Here is an 18,715-nt window from a genome sequence, read left to right as displayed (position 1 = left end):
AATATTAAAATACCTCCCTCACTTTTTCTTATAATGATAATCTTGATCAAAATATAAAAATGTAAATCTAAAATTGACAAAAATGCAATACAAGAAGTAAAATGCAAGTTAAGGAGTTAGAATATTTACAAATGGTGGTTTAGGGAGGACTCCACCAAACTCTCATTCTTGTTTGAGATGTCAAGGGGGCATAGCCAAGGTGTTGTTGATGTTGCTCAACACCTTGTAGAAGTAGTGAAAGGCTTGTTCATTGTCATTAAAAAGAGTTTCAATAGAGCTTTGCACATTGTGTTCTTCAATGTGGTGACTTGAGCCAAGATGATCACCAAAGTCTTGGTCTAAGGTCATAGTATTACAAATATAAGAATTAACTAATCCTTCAAATTCGTCGTCCCATAGACCACAAACTTCATTAGCTTGCTCCCTAATAATGTTATCATGAGTTGATAAGAGCAACTCCTCTTTCTTGTTGTCATGGCTAATGAGGCCTTCTTCATTACTTGTCATGGGTGATGGTGAGCTATTCAAGCTCTCATTTTTGATGAAATTTTCTTGCTCTCCAGATAGAGCACTTTGAGGATTATCCACTTTTTTCTTCCATATCGGTGGTGATTCTTTACCTATAGCTTGATCCTTGCATTGAGATGCCAACTTCTTCTTATCACTTTCTCGGCTATAATGATCAATCTTGAAACATGGCTCATGTAGTCGGGGAGCTCTCATTGTCTTGTCAAGATTAAAAGTGATTGTCTCATCCCCCACTTCAAGTGTAATTTCTCCATGTTTCATATCAATTACCGCTCCCACGATGTGCAAGAAAGGTCTTCCTAAAATGATAAGAATGTTGGAATCCTCCTCCATGTCTACAATGACAAAGTCTACCGGGATGAAGAATTTGCCAATTCTCACGGGCACATCCTCCCATACCCCTAAAGGTATCTTTGTTGATCGATCCGCCATTTGAAGAGTAATGTTAGTGCATTTGAGCTCTCCCATCCCTAGCCTCTTGCATACCGAGTACGGCATGACACTTACACTTGCTCCAAGGTCACATAAAGCTTTGTTGATTGTAGTGTCGCCAATGGTGCAAGGAATAGAGAAGCTTCCCGGATCTTTGAGTTTTGGAGGTGAACTTCCTTGAAGAATAGCACTACTCACTTTAGTGAATGCAATAGTCTCTAGCTTTCGGATGGATTTCTTATTGGTAAGAATATCTTTCTTGTACTTTGCATAGCCGGAACATGATTGATCAATTCCGTGAATGGAATTGAGACTTCTAAGTTATTCACAATTTTCATGAACTTTCCAAGTTGTTCATCAAACTTAGGCTTAGCTTGACGACTTGGGAATGGAAATCTTATCACAATAGGCTCTTTTTCTTTAGCCTTCTCTTCATTCTTCTTCTTTGAAACTTCATTGGTGGTAGGATCTACTTCCTTAGAGCTCTCCACAACTCTTTGCTTGTCACTAGCATCTACAATGTCTTCCTCAATTTGCTTCTTTGGCCTTCATATCTTGTACCACTCCTCAAACGGATGGCACTCACCGATTCATGTCTTGGGGGATTACTTTGAGGTGGTAATTGCCCCTTTTGTATTTGAGAGCTAGAAGATGGTAATTGAGACATTTGGGTTTCCAACATTTTGGTGTGGGCTAGTATGTTGTTGATGGTTATGTCTTTGGCTTGACTATCTTTTTGTATTTGGGTGAAAAATTCTTGTTGGTTCTTTTGCATTTGGAGGACCGCTTTTTGAACATCAAAACTTTGGTCATTGGATTGATTGTATTAAGGTTGATTTTGATAACCTTGGCTTTGGTTGTAAAAGGGACTTTGAGCTTGATTTCTCATTGGAGGTGGGTGTATGTTGGTTGAGGGTTTTGAACATTTTGGCTTTTGTATGAAAGGTTGGGATGAAATTTGGTATTCTCATTGTAATAGTTGGAATAAGGGGTGCCACTCTTGTATGCTTGGAAAGCATTCACTTGTTCACCTGTTCCCCTACATTCACTTTGGTCATGTCCCAAAGTTCGATAACTCTCACATACTCCACTTGGAATTGAGGATGATGCCACAATAGCATTAACATGTTGTTTAGGTGATTTGGAAGCTTCATGAAGCTTAGCCATGGCCTTCTCAAACTTCAAATTGATGGTGTTAATATGAGCACTTAGTTGAGCACCCAATTGAGTGATGGAATCTACCTCATGCTTTCCTCTTCTAGTAGCTTTCCGAGGCCTACTATGTTGTGAATTATGAACCACCATTTCTTCAATTTTGGCCCATGTTTGATTGTCATCAACTTCGGTAAACATACCATTGGATCCCATATTGAGAATGTTTCGGGAGTCTTCATATAGACCATTCCAAAATTGTTGCACAAGCAACCACTCGCTAAGTCCATGGTGTGGATAAGAACGATAAGTGTCCTTAAATCTCTCCCATGCTTCATACAATGATTCCTCATCCATTTATTTGAACCCGGTGATTTGGGCTCTCAACATGTTACTCTTCTCCGGAGGATAGAATTTCTTGTAGAAAGCAAGTGCCAACTTCTTCCATTAATCAAAACCAAGAGTAGTCTTGTCTAGAGTTTTCAACTATTGCTTTGAAGTACCAATCAAAGAAAAAGGAAATAAGACCCATTGAATTTGGTCTTGAGTAACTCCTATTTGAGAAATCGCATCACAATAGTCACAAAAAGTCTCCATATGTGAGTGAGGGTCTTCACTAGGCATCCCTCCAAATTGACTTCTCTCAACTAGTTGTATGAATGCGGATTTGGCAATGTACAGGTTAAATGTGGTGGTATAGGAGTACCATTTGGTAGGTTCTCCTCGGTGGGTACGGAATGTGATGATAATTTAGGCATTGTGGGTTGATTTTGTGGTGGGTTTTGTATTGGGTTGTCCTTTCCTTCTCTTGAAAAAGGTTTGGTAAACTCAATGTTATTTGGTTGAATGTCCACAATTTCCCCGATACCTCTTAAAGTACCTTTAGAAACTCTTCTATTGTTGGTTAAGGTACTTTCAATTTCAAGATCAATGGGTAACAAGTTACCTTGTGGTCTCCTAGACATGTAAAATATCAAACAACTCGAAAACAATTAGAACAACCTTAAGGAAATTGACTTTTCCAAGGTAAAGAAAGACACAACTAAAAATAATTAATGAAAATCAAATCAAGTTAACACTGTCCCGAGCAACGGCGCCATTTTTGGTCCGGTTAAAACTCGTCGTTAAAAGCTACCAACCAAAACAATATTTATAACTTCGCAAACTACTCTTAGCAAATAGGCAAGTAAAGGTCGGATCCCAAGGGACGGGTATTGATGTAGGATTTTCAAATGTAAATCGTTATGTCTTAGGGTGTCACAATTTGGGTTGAGATAGGAGATCAATTAAACTAATCAACAATATAAAAGTAAAGTAATGAAAACAAGCAAGATGATTAAAAGGAGATGTAAAAAATTGATTAAAAGCACTAAGGTTTCATGGGTTCATTGGGGATTCATGGGAGTTGATAATACAAACATGTTCTCTACTAGATACAAGCACTTATTATTGTGATGGGATCGAGTTGGTGTATAAGCTTACAATCCCCAGGAAGGTTTGAGTCCCGGAGCCGAATCTATTAGATTGTACAACACCTACAAGTCCACTTAGTCCTTCCCATTCAACTATATGCATGGTCTAATGCAAGGATTCATAGGCTCACACTTCATCAAACATAACATGTGCATAAATTGAAATCACAACAAGCAAGAAAATTAATTATAAAAACCTATTAGATTAAGCATGAATCAATCCCCATGTTGGTTTCCCCTAATTCCCCATTAACCCTAGTTAAGGAAACTACTCACTCATTATCAAGTTCAACATGCTAACAAGGTTGTCAATCATACTAGCAAGGCAAAACATGATGAATAAATGAAAGTGATTAACAATAATTAAACAAGGTTAAGAGAGAATTATACCTATGAAGATGATTCCAAATAATAAAGTAAAGAATAATAGAAATACTTGATGATTGATGGAAGGTTGTCAATCTTCCAAATAAACCCAAATAATCTTCTAATTACCCAAAATAAATGAAGAACAATAGAGAAATTAAGGAAAGATTAATATTGTATTATAACTTGATTAAGAATTGATTACAAGATTACTACATGATTAAAGGATGATTACAACTTGATTAAGAGAGCATGCTAATCTAAGTAGTACGATGGGGCATTTTTACTAAAGATTAGGTACAAGGATTAGGGTTACTAAGGGCTTAAATGACTATTAAGACCCAAAGAAAAGTTGAGGAAATGCTCCTCTCGAAGGAAATGAGTGGATCCCTTTGCTGGTTCCGTGTCAATCTACTCGTCCTGTGCTGAAGCACGGTTGGTACTGCCTTGTGATCCGCTCGGATCCATGGTGAGACGCTCGGATCAGGCTGCTGAGGGACGCTCGTCCTGAGCATAAGACGCTCGGATCTTGCTGCTCAGAGACGCCCGGATTGTGTACAATCCGCTCGGATCCTAGGACATAATACTTTTCTTCTTTTTTCTCCTTAACAATCCGCAAGGATCGTGTTGAGGATGCAAGGATCCTTTCATCATTGCCAATTTCACTTTATTATCTACTTAGGCCTTCTAGTATTGTCGTCTCTTTGATGCTTGGTCATTAGATGCCATCAATTTAGCTCCATTTCGCCTTGTAAATGCAAGGTTAGCACTCGTTTCCTACCAAGGGAACAAAACCTCAAAGAATATGCAAAATGGGAAACTAAAGATAGTAAATGACCCAAATAAGTGTTATAAAGCATAGGAACGAGGTTAATTTGGGGACTAAATGTGCTCAAATATGAGTCACATCAAAACTCAAGCATTCAATCACACAAATTTCACATGGTATCAACGAGTATCACAAATTAATCAACCATCCGTTAGTCTTTTATTCGGAAACCCTATAGAAACCCCAAACATGCTTCTTCCCAATTTCGCTGAACCAAGCAAACGTATTTCCGTCATCACCTTCCAAAACTGCATCCAGTTAACCGACACACTAACTTACAAACAATGGAGTTTTCAAATCCAAGCCACGATGAACAACCAATGTCTCTTCCACTATCTCGAAGGCAGCATTCCAGCTCCACTCAAAATAATCACCATGGCCCCCAAAACAAAAAAAAGACGACCCCGTCACCAAACCTAACCCTACCTACCTTACTTCTAAGACCAATTTATCCTTGGTGTTCTAACCGGCACTCTCTCTTCAACCGTAGCACCTCTCATCGTCCATGCTACCACATCCCATGAAGCCAGGACAACCCTCTCCCGCACCTTCGCCAACAAGACCTGCGGTTGCAAACTGCAACTCAAAGCACGCCTCTAGTCTTTCAAGCTCGGTGATGCCACAATCGCTGAGTTTATGCAAGCCGTCAAGTCGTGTACCGATAATATTGCACAACTTGATCGTCCTATGGGCATCGAAGACATCCTTACTGTTGTATTTGAAGGTCTAAACTACGATCTCTATGGTCCCGTTATTGAGTCCGTAAAAGCTCGTGACAACCCTATATCCTTAGAAGATCTCCAAGAAAAACTCATTCAACATGAACTCACTATCAACCGCACCAAACCCGTCATCTCAACCACCTTCAACTATCTGCCAATCCTGCCCAAACCCGTCCAAACTATCCTCGTCAACCATATGTCCCTTGTCCTGCTTATCAACCACGACCCGCGTATAGTGCACCCAACCCTGAATCCAACCCCGCACCCAACTCAGATTACAAACCTTCCTCTTATCGTGGTCGTTGTCACTACTGTGACATGAAAGGCCATGTTCCATCCGACTATAGGAAACTCAAAGCAGATTTCCCCATAGTTGTCTTTCCCACTTGACAATATAGTGCTCCTCCCCCGCATGCTCACACTGCCACTCATGCCCCGCCACCTCCCACCGACACATGGACCATTGATACGGGCACCTCTCACCATATCACCCATGACCTTAACACCCTTTCCCTTCACAACCTTATGAAGGCCCCGATGACTTGATAATAGGTGACGGTTCCTCCCTTTCTATTACTCATATTGGTTCCTTTTCTATTTATTCCTCATCACCATCTATTCCTTTAATTTTTAACAATGTTCTCTGCATTCCTAAAATTTCCCGCAATCTATTTTCAATTCCTCATTTTTGTAAAGATAACGATCCTATCACTATTTTCTTACCTACTTATTTTCATATAAAGGCATGCACAACGGGAGCGGTACTCCTCCAAGGACCACGGTACATACGAGTGGACTCCACCGTCACCTCGTGCACACGTCGCATCCGTCTCCTCTACACCATGGCATCACCGATTAGGACATCCGTCATCCGCCACACTCAAACTTTTAAATTCTCGTTTAACTTTCGTATTTCCGAATTTATCCATTGTACTCCGTGCTTAATTAATAAAAGTCAGAAACTTTCGTTCCGAACTTCTACTCTTGAGTCGAATGCTCCTCTTGATTTGATTTTTTCAGATTTATGGACTGCTCCCATTCATTCGACTGAGCTGTACAAATACTATGCTTTGTTTGTCGACCATTTTACTCACTACATCTGGCTCTTTCCTGTCAAAAAGAAATCGGACACCGTCACAATTTTTAAACAATTTCGTGCCCTTGTCGAAAAACAATTTAATCGACATGTACTTCATTTTTACGCCAACATCGGTGGTGAATTTCATAAATTAAAACCTCTTCTCCTAGATTCTGGTGTGTCTCATCTCACCTCGCCTCCGCATACTCCCGAACACAATGGTTTTGCGGAGCGTCGTCACCGTCATATAGTCGAAACCAGGTTAGCTTTGCAAACTCGCGCACACTTGCCCGCTGAATTTTGGCCATATTCCCTTACCACAGCTTCCTACCTAATTAATCGTCTTTCGACACCTACTCTACAAAATGACTCTCCATTTTTTAAACTATTTAATCAACACCAGAATTACACTAAATTGCATGCCTTCGGCTGTCTTTGTTTCCATTGGCTCCGACCATACACACACCATAAGCTTGACCCACGCTCTGCTCCCTGCGTTTTCCTTAGATATTACAACACCCAGTCAGCCTTTTATTGTTTTGACCCAAAAACGTCTCGTGTATAAACCTCGCGTCATGTTCGGTTTGTCGAAACAGAGTTTCCCTACGTTCACCTCATCGGCAAAACCTCATCTCCAACTCTTTCGACCACCCAGTGGCTACCAACTACCCGTCCTACTCACTGACTCCTCCTCCTCGTCGCCTTCCCAGTCACCTTCATCACCCAAAACACCCACAACAACACCCCCAGCAACTTAACCCGTCTCACCCACCAACACGTCCCCTGCCTCTCCTCCCTCCACTGTTCGTGTTACTCCCACTACCTCTCCATCCCCACCCCCATCCCCATCCTCATCCCCATCCCCATCCCCACCTCCTCCTCCACCTCCACCCTCGCCCCCACGACCAGCCACTCGCCTATCCCACAACATCGTCAAATCAAATCCTCGTTACTTAAGTCCCCTATGCAAATCTGCTCATATAGCCGCCCTTCATACCCCATATATCACCCCTACCACGATCAAACAGACGCTTGTCGACCCCCGATGGCGTGAAGCCATGCTCGATAAATATGATGCTCTTAACCAAAATAAAACATGGACACTAGTTCCCTCATATACCAATTGCAATGTTATAGGTTGTAAATGGATTTGTCAAATAAAAAATAATCCGGATGGTTCGATTAAGCAGTATAAAGCTCGCCTTATGGTGAAAGGTTTTAATCAACGTCCTGGGATCGATTACTCGGACACTTTTAGTCCGGTCATCAAGCCAACTACAGTTCGTTTGGTGCTCAGTATTGCTATCACGAATAATTGGTCACTTCGGCAAATTGATGTCAATAATGCGTTTATACAAGGTACTTTATCCGATGATGTCTACATGGTTCAGCCACTAGGCTTTGTCGATACAGGTCATCCAACTCATGTCTGCAAATTATCAAAAGCTATATACAGTCTCAAGCAAGCCCCTCGGGCGTGATTCACTGAACTTCGCACTTTTCTCACTTCTTACGGGTTTGTAAATTCTATTTCATATTTTTCTTTATTTATTTTTGCTAAAGACACTATTCGTCTCTATGTTCTCGTATATGTTGACGACATAATAGTCACTGGCTCGTCTCTCTACAATTAACGACTTTATTGCTGCTATTTCACGCCGGTTTTCGCTCAAAGACTTAGGGCCTATGTCCTATTTTTTGGGTATTGAAGTTACTCCAACGAATCATGGTTTACATCTTATTAATCAGTCTAAATATAGATCCGACATTTTGCAAAGATATAACATGGCAGACTATTGCCCTGCTTCTACTCCAATGTCCACCGAATTCACTCTTATTCGACAACCTGATGCACCCGTGCAAGATGAATCTCAATATCGTGCACTGGTTGGCAGTTTGCAGTATCTTTCACTTCCTGATACATCTTTCTCAATTCCTCACGCATCCGACAACTTCACATTGGATGACACTTAAACGCCTATTACGTTATCTCAAAGGTACGCTTCATCTCGGTATTCACTTAAATCGCTCCTCTCCGCTGCTTCTTCATGCGTTTTGTGACGCTGACCGGGAGGGGGGGGGGGGAGGTGATATGGATGACTATGTTTCTACTGGAGGTTATGTTATCTTTCTTGGTTCGAATCCCATGTCTTGGTCTGCCAAAAAGCAGCGCCGCTCTGTCCCGTTCCTCGACTGAAGCTGAGTTCAAAGCTATATCCGACACTACAGCTGAGATTCTATGGCTTCGTGCTCTTCTAACCGAACTTGGAGTGTCACTTTCCCATGTTCCGACTGTTTACTGTGAAAACTTGCGAGCGTCGCACTACTCCGCTTATCCGATTTTCCACTCCCGTATGAAACATCTCGCACTCTCCTTTCATTTTGTCCGTGAACAGGTCCAAAGTGGCTCTCTTCGCGTCCAACATATTAATGGCTCTGATCAAATTGTTGATATTCTTACTAAGCCATTGCCCTGATCTCGCTTTTTTACGTTACTCTCCAAGACTGGTTGTACTCTCCGGCCGACCGTCTTGTGGGAGCGTGTTAAAGATATTTCAGCACCGGTTTCCATATCTCGTACATAATATTCGTTTCTTGTATTTAGGGAATTGTATATTGTATTTAGGAAATGTTATTATTTTAGATTAGTTTCTTGCATATATTGTCTAGGGTAGATCTCGTTTTCCATCTTCCTATCGTTGTACTTGTATATATACTCTTGCATATCAATGAATAAACTCAAGCATTCAATCACACAAATCTCACATAATTTACAATTATTTTATTTTGTTAGAGGAAAATAAAACAAATTGTAAATTATTCATTGAAACTGAGGGAGTATAATGGATTTTTTTTATATAGTGGAGCTTATATTGAATAGACGAGAAAAACAAAAGAGTTGGAAAGTTCTTGGAGGGGGATTGGGGGAGAGTTGGATGCAATTTAACGAGTTCAAATTACAAAGATGCTCAACAAAGTGAGGAAAAACATCCCACAACAAGTTTCCTTGGCTTCCACTAGCATCCTTAGCCGTGAATGGATTAGTCGCGTCGTTAATATTTTCACTCATATAATCCTCATGTTAACATATTACGGAATACATATTAATACTATATATTAATTTCAGAAACCAAAGGACTTTAATGTAATTAAAAAAAGTTATATAAATTAATTATACTATATAGTTTTAAATAAATAGTACCGTGTGATGGACCCGATTAAGGGATCTCAATGCAAATATTATATAGTTTGGGTTAAAATTAAATTATATAGAAGTTTGGTAATTTTTCTAAACATTTGTAGGAGACTAAAACATGGTCAATTTCTTTAAATTAAAATAATTAATTAAGATGGTCAATTTCCTTAAAATAAAATAATTAATTAAGATGGTCAATTTCAAGGAGACTAAAAGAAAGAAGATGCTTGGTAATTTTCCTAAATATTTATAGAAGACTAGAAGATGGTCAATTTCTTTAAAATAAAATAATTAATTAGTAAACATGCACACCTATGGTATTAATTATTATCATCATAAAATTATATATTAAATTTAAAATCTATGCAATTTTATTAAACTTTATAGTTTATTAGATGTATAGAGATGTTAATTATTTAACATACAAAAATATAATAAGTAGGTTATAAATAATTCAAGTTAGATTCCATAATATATAATATTGCATAATTCTTTCGATTCGATTTAATTCATATATGTAATATATTTATATAAATATATAATCCTCTTAAAATTACATGCCTAAGTAGTAAAAGTAATTTCGTCAGTAAAGAAAAGAATTGTACTAACATTGGATATAATTATATGATATTAATCACCCATTTGAATAGTAAAAGTAACAATATTATCAGCGAGATTAGTGAAAGTGGTAGAAACAACAACGAGAGTAGTGAAATACGCAATATTAATGCGACAATAGTGAAAGTAACAATATTTACGGCGGAAGTAGTGAAATTATCAATATTAATGCGGCAGTAGTGACAATAACAATAATTACGATAGGAGTAGTGAAAGTAACAATGATTACGGGCAAGTAGTGAAATGCTATTACTATTGTTTCATTAGTAAGAGTAAAATATCAAGAGGGCTGATTTTCATCGACGACGCTTTAGTAAATATCGACGACGTTTTCATTCCAAAAGACGATAATGTCCCTTGCACTTTTACATTACTTTCTCTCTCTAAACTAAATTCTCTCAAATTCAAGTAAAACCAATTAAATTACAAAAAAAAAAAAATCACCAACAACAATCTAAAAAATTATAAACAACAATTAAGAACAACAATTAACATGACGGATCCGCAATCAACGATACGTAAATAACTTAATCTTTTTAATTAATCTATTCGTTAGTTGAATTACGTTACGTATTTACTAAATTAAAATAAACATTGCGTGTTTTTTGCGTATTATACAACCAATGGACTGAAAAATGAAACTTAACAATCGACCATGGACGAAAAGTTGAGATTCAAAGTTCAACCATGGGCCGAACAATGAATCCCAACAATTTGGCCATGGTAAACGTTGATCCCCAACGTTTGCCCCATGGTAAATGTTCAAATCCATTGTTTTGCCTTGGTTGATCAATGAGATTCATTGTTTAGCCATGGTTGAATGATGAGTATCAACTTTCAGTCCATGGTTGATTGTTGGGTATCATTGTTAGGCCATGGTAGAACGTTGATCCTCATTGTTTGGCCATGGTTGATTGTTGAGGATCTTGTTTGCCCATGGTTGAACAATGAATCTAATTGTTTGGCCATGGATCGATTGTTGAATATCAACTTTCAGTCCATGGTCGGACAATTAACTTGTCTTTTTTTTTTCTTGCGTTTAACCTCCTAAATTCGATAATAAATATATTTTATAATTATTGGACAATTAACTTTTTTTTTTTTAGCTTCCGTTTAACCTCTCAAATTCAATAATAAATATGTTTTATAGTTATCGTTCATAATTATCGGACAATTAACTTGTTTTTTTTTTGCTTCCGTTTAACCTCTCAAATTCGATAATAAATATTTTTTATAATTATCGGACAATTAATATAACGCCCCCATTTATCATAATGTTCTTTTCTCTATCATTTTGATCTCCATCTGCATTAAACAAATAAAAATTTTTAAAAAATACCCCACATAAACTATAAAACTTATAAAATTAAAAAAATCGGCAAATAAAAGCAATAAACACGGTTTAAAAAAAACACGAAACGTTGAATTTCTATTTTTGACCATGGACGAAAGTTGAAATTCAACTTTCGACCATGGACCAAACAATGAGTTTCCACGGTTACCATGGATCAAAAGTTGGTTTTCAATGTTCACTATGGATCAAACGGTCAGTTTGATTGTTCAACATGGATGAAACGTCCATCACCAACGTTTGAGCATGGTTTAAACGTTCAGTTTGAACGTTTTGCCAAGGATATAACAATGAATCTCATTGTTTTCACCATGGTGTTCAACTCCTTCAACATCGTGACCATATACGCAACAATGGCAGCGAAGTTCCAAAGACAGCCTATTTCACCAACAATTCTACAACTAATTCAATTAAAACTGAAATTAACCTATATTATAAATTAATTATACAACTAATTTTCAATTAAAACATCAAGGTTCTAACATTTGCCGATTAACAATAACAAGTAATATACAACTAATTCAATTAAAACATCACCAACTAATCGATTAACAACAAGAAAAAGTGAAACAAACAATTACAAACAACCTAATTTCAAGGTTCTAACATTTGATTAAAAAAAAAGGACTTACTTGTTCACGGTGGTGCGGCAATGGAGTGGTGGCAGTGGTGGTGCGGCAGGTAGGGGGTGGTCGTGGTGGTGGAGGTTTATTTTCAATTTTTTTGGTTTTGGAATTAGAGAGGAAATGTTAAGAGTTAGTGAGAGACGGAGGGTATTTTCGTCTTTTAAAATGAAAATGTCGCCGATAATTACTAAAGCGTCGTCGATGTTTACAAACCGGGAATATCAATAGCATGAGTAGTGAATATGTCTCAAAATTTAATTTTATCGTAATTTTGTGTTTATGATATGTCATAGAAAAATATATTAGTGATAAATTTATGAGTTATGCAACTTTAAATAATTTTATTTAATGAAAAAACAAATTTAATGGTAAGTAGAACTTATAAAAGAACACAGACAGTTAGTAGAGAAAACATATTAACATTCATCTCTCACAAATAAAAGAATAAATAAAATATATTTCTATATACATGTTGGGTGAACTTAATTGTCATGTAAACCATAGGCCAATCTAAATTAAAGGCGAACATCTTCTAAAAATTTTCCTTGTGAAAATCAAACTTTGTTCCCGTCTTCTTAGAAAAATCGTGTGATAAATGTCTGAGGTCTTGCGTCAATCCAGGTGCACCACAATAAAATACTCCTGGAGTCCCAAAAATGTAACAATTATAATTTATAAGCCACAGTTATGATGGTGAACAATTGAACAAAGCTATCTGAAGCTGCATTATTACTAGAACATTAGTTAAAATACAACCCGATTTAACCCAAACCCGGTTGGAAGCCAGCATGGAGCTACCCTAACTTGAATGATCATGATTCAAATGTCATGAGAACACCTAAATGACTAACTGGAAGAAAAAGGTAAGAATCATGATTCAAAACGACCCGACCATGACCCGAAATAACTCAACTCTTAACCGCCCAAACCGTCTAGGACCTCAAATAACTTATACTGGATGTCACTAGACCTAAACAACGGCCATTACCAGGTAAACTAAGAGTACCTGTATGTTCCACCGGAAAGTATACCAGAAGGCAGATTAAAGAATAGAAACCTCCCGACTTGGATTGGTTCATTAGCAACAGTTAGGAAATAAACAAACATACACCTAACCACATGCTAGACTTGAGAGGCCATATACAATGTTAGAAGTACGAGAAATGCTTACCAACTCTTTGATCAGTATGGTTGATAGCAACATGCTTGAAAACAGACCTCCAATCAGGCCTAGCAAAATGTGTTTTAACTCTAGTCCCGGAGACAATATCCATGCCATTCTTAACATGATGTAGGGACTGAAGCATGGCGATCAAAGCCGATCTGGCATCGCCTTCTTCATATACACTTGTGCAATAGTTATGTAGCTCCATAACATGGTCTGGATCATTCTCTGCCGCCTCATTCATAACACTCCTAAACCACTCAAAGGAGCCCTGCTCTCGGGTCACCCAGTAAAAGTAGACACGCTTCACAGCAAAGGCTTTCCTTTTGTTGCTACTACTACCATTAGTAGCACCATGGTTGGTATTAGGCATTCCGGTCTCCATGTCATCCTTTTGTTGCTTGATGTGGTAAAGTACATCCCGAAGTATACTTATCAAGGGCGTTGCTCCAATCCCTAGACCTACGAGCAAGAGGACATCATATTTCTTGTAGTCCTGTGCTGGTGCTCCATATGGACCATCAATCCTCAGCCTTGGCATTCTAGATTGAACAAAACATTGAGCATTTTAGCATTACTCGCATTTTCTAGAGAATTAGAATATGCACAAATGCAACGACATTAACTATTTCACTCCAATACTCTCGTCTATTATAGATACTGTTTTTAAAGATAATGAAATCTTGGTCGACTAGTTGCTATTACACATTAAAAGAAGCGCAAACAATTCATAATCAACTTTATTACGTTACACACAAATAATAGAGATGATTTTAACAGTCGGGTGTGATCGATTACCTAGGAATGTAAGACGATCCATTGACAATGTCAGCCCTTAAGAGACCACTTTGGTCCGTTCTTGTAGGTGGCTGGCATAGCTTGGAGAAGAGTGATTTCAACTGAGAAGTCCAGTCACCCAATGTTCGAATATGAAGGCTTATGTAATCATCCCCCGGAGCTGATGTCAGGGAGAATGGATGCCTAAACCATTACACAGTTTCATGTTACTACACAACGTTTTATCTAATAATGGAGCGTAATCTTAATTCTCAAGTGTAACAAGAACAGAAGTAAAAAAAATTACCACTGAAACGGAGAAATATCAGCACAATTAACAAAAATGTACTGTCCGCTTGTGTATTTAAATCCGTGAGGCTTTGTCATCTGTAGTGATAATACGTTCCCTGGGTAGACTGCAACCTTTTATGTTCAAAATGAAAGCTTTTCAATCAAGGATTCATCATTTTGGTAAAATTTTATTGTTGTGGATAAAATTCCAACATGAAGGCTAACCTTTTGGATATGAACAGTCTCGTAGCCTGACCTTAGAGACCGGAGCAGTCTTTCAGATGCATATATCAAAAGCGGCACAGCAAGATACATCCATGTCTGCAACAAAATGGTGACTTAGATTAAAGCCGGAAGAGGCCAAGCTATAATTCATAGATTATGAAGGTACTTTGTTTTTAGTATCAGAGTCATTCCTTATTTCCATTTAAAGTTAGTCGAACTTAACAACTAGTTGGTAAGATATCTTACAAAAGGGATTTAGACGCTTACTGTTTTCTTGTACCATGTCTTGCTAAGATAGAGGAACCACCCATGGATAATGAAGAGGGCATAAACTATGACAAACAAATGATGAGAATACCAAAAGGCATTGAACCCAGTTAGCTTTCTGAGGATTCTAGGAAGGCTAACTCTGTTCCTCCTAAACCACGGCTGTGCCAATATGTAGGCAATGGCCATTAGTACTAACATGATTACGCCAGTCCAACCCTCTGTTCCTTGGACAAACCACCAATAATTGGGAGGTCTCTTTTCTCCAAAGTATTGTGCGAGCGGTCTATAGGCTTCATCCGAGGCATTGAGGAGTCTCGGGAAGTCGCACATGAGATGACAAAGGACGTGTATGGCTACCCCAACCGCCACTCCTATGGCTACCACCTTGTGAAAGTTAATATTGTCGTCAAAAGGCACGGCCATTCCTAGCTTTGTCCTGATTACAAAGAATAGGAGACTTTTAAAGCTTGTTTGGTAACTAGAATTCAATAACTACCAAGTATCGACCTAGAATATTAACTCGATAAAGAAGGATAAGTGGTTAGTTGCATAGATGTATGCATTCAAATTATGTTTAGAAATTGTACCTGCTCCTAAGCCAGGTGATGGTGTTCCTACACACAGGAAGAAGGATGAGAGCCATGTTGAACTTGAGAGTCTCGGCCGCGCCCTTGGCAGCAGTAACACAATACCCCATGACATGGAACACATAACGGTTCCTGTATTGTAAAAATTTCCAAGTAAAGAGGCCCATGCATATGCTAAGCCATAAGAGTATGACCCATATCCTTTTCCAGTTATCCTCAATAAAATATCCAATTTTTTTCGCAGTTCGCTTCATCGGGTTGGGTTCCTTAGTTGGAACTAGTTTCTGGCTAAGCATTTGGCTCAGCATTCTACTCTCTGTGACTGAGTTATTTTGGTGATTTGGGGTTTCAAGCAACAGCATTTCCAAGTTATGCAGCTGCAAAATGCATAGAAGCCGAGTCAACCAAAACAATCTAGGTCATGGTTTAAAATCACAGTTGTGGTAACGGTGTTGTGGAATTGTCCTCGACTCGTCCATCGCGCTCCGAATCGCGGTTATTACTGTGATTCTTATTTTACAAGCTTCCGTAGATAGTTTATTATGCATTGGCTATTTCGGAATACAAGTCAAGGTTCATTTTATTGAAAATAATTATTGTCACCACTCATACAATATTTAAGAGCTTTTCATTACAAAGTTTGACGGTACAAGTTATAACTCCTTCCTCTCGAGTTAAGGTAATACAGTATAATAATAGAAGTGTCTAGAGCATTACAGCGTAATATTTCTATGTAATTGGTAGTGTAATAAGGCTAGTATGGATTGTATCCATGGTGCCAAGGACATTCGTTATGCGGATTGTTTATAATAATGAGTTGACAAATGACACGTGTAATACATGTTAAGGTAAATTTGCATACTTTCATTAACGAGCGAATTGTTAATCACATATTCATATTGATAAAACTAGTAAAGTTTTTTTTTTTTTTTTTTTTTTTTTTTAACAATAGACTCCACCCTTGCAGACAAAACTTGTAAAATATTGTTCAATAATTTGTGGGGAAAAAAAATAAGATTACAAACCTGAATATAACCGAGGGAATCAGGGTCAAGATTTTCCATGATGAGTGCCGCGTATTCTTGAGCATGGTCTTGTATTTTTGAGAGTTTATTGGCTGATGCACTAAGTGTGATAATCTACAAAATTGCATAATTTTAAGATCCTACTCCCTTATATAGTAGTCAATTTTCTTCCCAAAGAATAATAAAATGTTGACTGAAGAACAATCAATTTTTTTTACCTCTTTCACTTCCGCTTCTGTGATCCTACCATCTGCATCTTTATCCACCCTACAATTTATTAACACATACATTTGCCTTCTTCAATCTTAATAAAAATAAACGATAACGTAAAACGGTTTTACAATAAAATATTGTAATGCCATTGGTGCAAAACATACTTTAGTTTATGCATGGTGTCACTGATGTCACATGGGTACGTTGATCTATGAACACTATTCTAATACGATTGATTTATATAAATCCAAAATACATTATTATCAAGAATAATGCAAAAACTCTGGATTGAACTAGTTTTGGTGTTGGTCAAAAATACAGCTTGCAAAGTTTAGTTTATGCATGGTGGACTATCAATTTGAGAAAATTAAAACCTTTTCAACCAACTAATTAATTACGATTATTTTAGAACGATACGGAGTATTTGTCTATTGGAGTAAGTTTTCAAAAACCGCCACTGAATATCTAGCAACTATTGTACATAGTATACTCCGTACCTCTTATTTCAATTAAATTAAGGCACAAGAATAGTTTTTGCCATGACAAGATTTGAAGACATGATATGAATAAAAAAAATATGGTCTATCCATTTAACGACTTTGACAATTAAAGCTAGTTATTAAGCTATCCACTTAAGGAGAATAAGCAGAGTACTCCGTATATGATTTAAGAAATCTTACAAATCAAAGAAGGTTTGGACGCGAGCATCAAAAGTGCGGTCAGAGAGCTGCTCCCAAAAATCACCGAGTTGGATCTTTGTTATTGTTGCAGTTACAATTCCCCTCCTACGAGCCAATGTATCAAATATTTCTTCCGCAAATTCATTCTCATTCTCATTCATCCCTGTATTCACACATAGTATGTTCCTTCTAAGTTACACAAGAGGGTTTTACCAGTTACCACTGTCTAATTTCTCATATTCCATCTTATGTTCAATTAATATAACCGTTTTTCTAACGTTTATATTAATTTTTCAAATTTTTCATCCAACACATTCCCAAAATAGAAAGGTAAATAATTGAACAAGACACTTAAAAATAGAATAGGTAAATAAATGACCAGGAAAGAGGGATCGAGTATACGATAAACAAATAAGTGAGCTAGACGTACCAATACAGTGACCAAACCGGGACCTAAGCAGCAAACCATCAACAGCCAAGTTATTCCAGCGTTTTTCAACCTGTTCCCACCCTTGATCACCAACGCTATCATTAATAAACTGGATGCCACGCAATGCACGCGCTGCAGTGGTCTTAGCCCTCTCAAGTTTATCAAACCCGACACGGTGGTTCGAAGATGCCACCCTCTTCAGCTCGCGTGAAACCTGCTTGAACTTAGCCGAAAGCTGAGAACTCAAATTCTTCATTGGCCGCCCTTTATCCACCTCGCTGGCCTCCTTAATGTCTTTCATGGATACGGTGTCGTCCTCGAGTATGTCTACCGTGATCTCCACGTACTCGTTCGTTTCGTTGTTATCACTGAATGTGACGCGTGATTGTGATCGCACACTCCCTCCCGAATCTGATGCGTGTTCGTACCTATTGTCTTGGGTTTCCTTGGGCTTTCCCATGCTTGTATTGCTTGGACACTCTGTTTTACAAATGTTCAAAATCAGTTTCTAAATTACTGGAAGTTACATGCAAAATTAGTTTCTTAATTATTGCAAGTTTTAAAACGTGCACTGTAATTTATTTTCACAGTACCTACATAAAACTCTCGATTCTTAATCATGTAAAATCTTCTTTTTATAATTTAAAGTAAAAATGACAGGTATTCGAACAATTAAAAAACT

At 37.8% G+C, this 18,715-nt stretch overlaps 1 protein-coding gene and 1 non-coding gene across 2 annotated transcripts; one reads left to right on the top strand and one right to left on the bottom strand.

Annotated features, from left to right (window-relative positions):
• Window positions 1–2,395: 2,395 nt before the first annotated feature.
• Window positions 2,396–2,502, top strand: LOC141650318 (small nucleolar RNA R71). The gene has a single exon (XR_012546359.1). It is a non-coding gene; the product is annotated as a small nucleolar RNA R71 (small nucleolar RNA).
• A 10,332-nt stretch (window positions 2,503–12,834) lies between these two features.
• On the bottom strand, window positions 12,835–18,405 carry LOC141646213 (respiratory burst oxidase homolog protein B-like). Its single transcript, XM_074454189.1, has 11 exons — window positions 18,034–18,405; window positions 17,604–17,766; window positions 16,929–16,977; window positions 16,711–16,824; window positions 15,686–16,062; window positions 15,096–15,534; window positions 14,829–14,924; window positions 14,620–14,735; window positions 14,334–14,516; window positions 13,542–14,077; window positions 12,835–13,012 (listed from the first exon to the last, which is right to left on the bottom strand). The coding sequence occupies exons 1-11, from the start codon at window positions 18,332–18,334 to the stop codon at window positions 12,903–12,905; spliced, it is 2,484 nt and encodes an 827-aa protein (XP_074310290.1). The 5' UTR covers window positions 18,335–18,405; the 3' UTR covers window positions 12,835–12,902.
• Window positions 18,406–18,715: the final 310 nt, after the last annotated feature.

The sequence above is a fragment of the Silene latifolia genome, chromosome 3 (assembly GCF_048544455.1).
Source record: "Silene latifolia isolate original U9 population chromosome 3, ASM4854445v1, whole genome shotgun sequence".
Taxonomy (NCBI): Eukaryota; Viridiplantae; Streptophyta; class Magnoliopsida; order Caryophyllales; family Caryophyllaceae; genus Silene; species Silene latifolia.
The sequence above is the reverse complement of the archived record's forward strand: the minus strand, read 5'-3'. Positions and strand labels throughout refer to the sequence as shown.

Excerpts from the sequence above, each read along its gene's own strand:
- LOC141646213 (XM_074454189.1), bottom strand. The coding sequence starts at position 18,334 with ATGAAAGACATTAAGGAGGCCAGCGAGGTGGATAAAGGGCGGCCAATG. Across the intron at positions 16,825-16,928 it reads CAGAAGCGGAAGTGAAAGAG|ATTATCACACTTAGTGCATC; the intron begins GTAAAAAAAATT and ends GCAATTTTGTAG. Across the intron at positions 16,063-16,710 it reads ATTCCCTCGGTTATATTCAG|CTGCATAACTTGGAAATGCT; the intron begins GTTTGTAATCTT and ends TGCATTTTGCAG.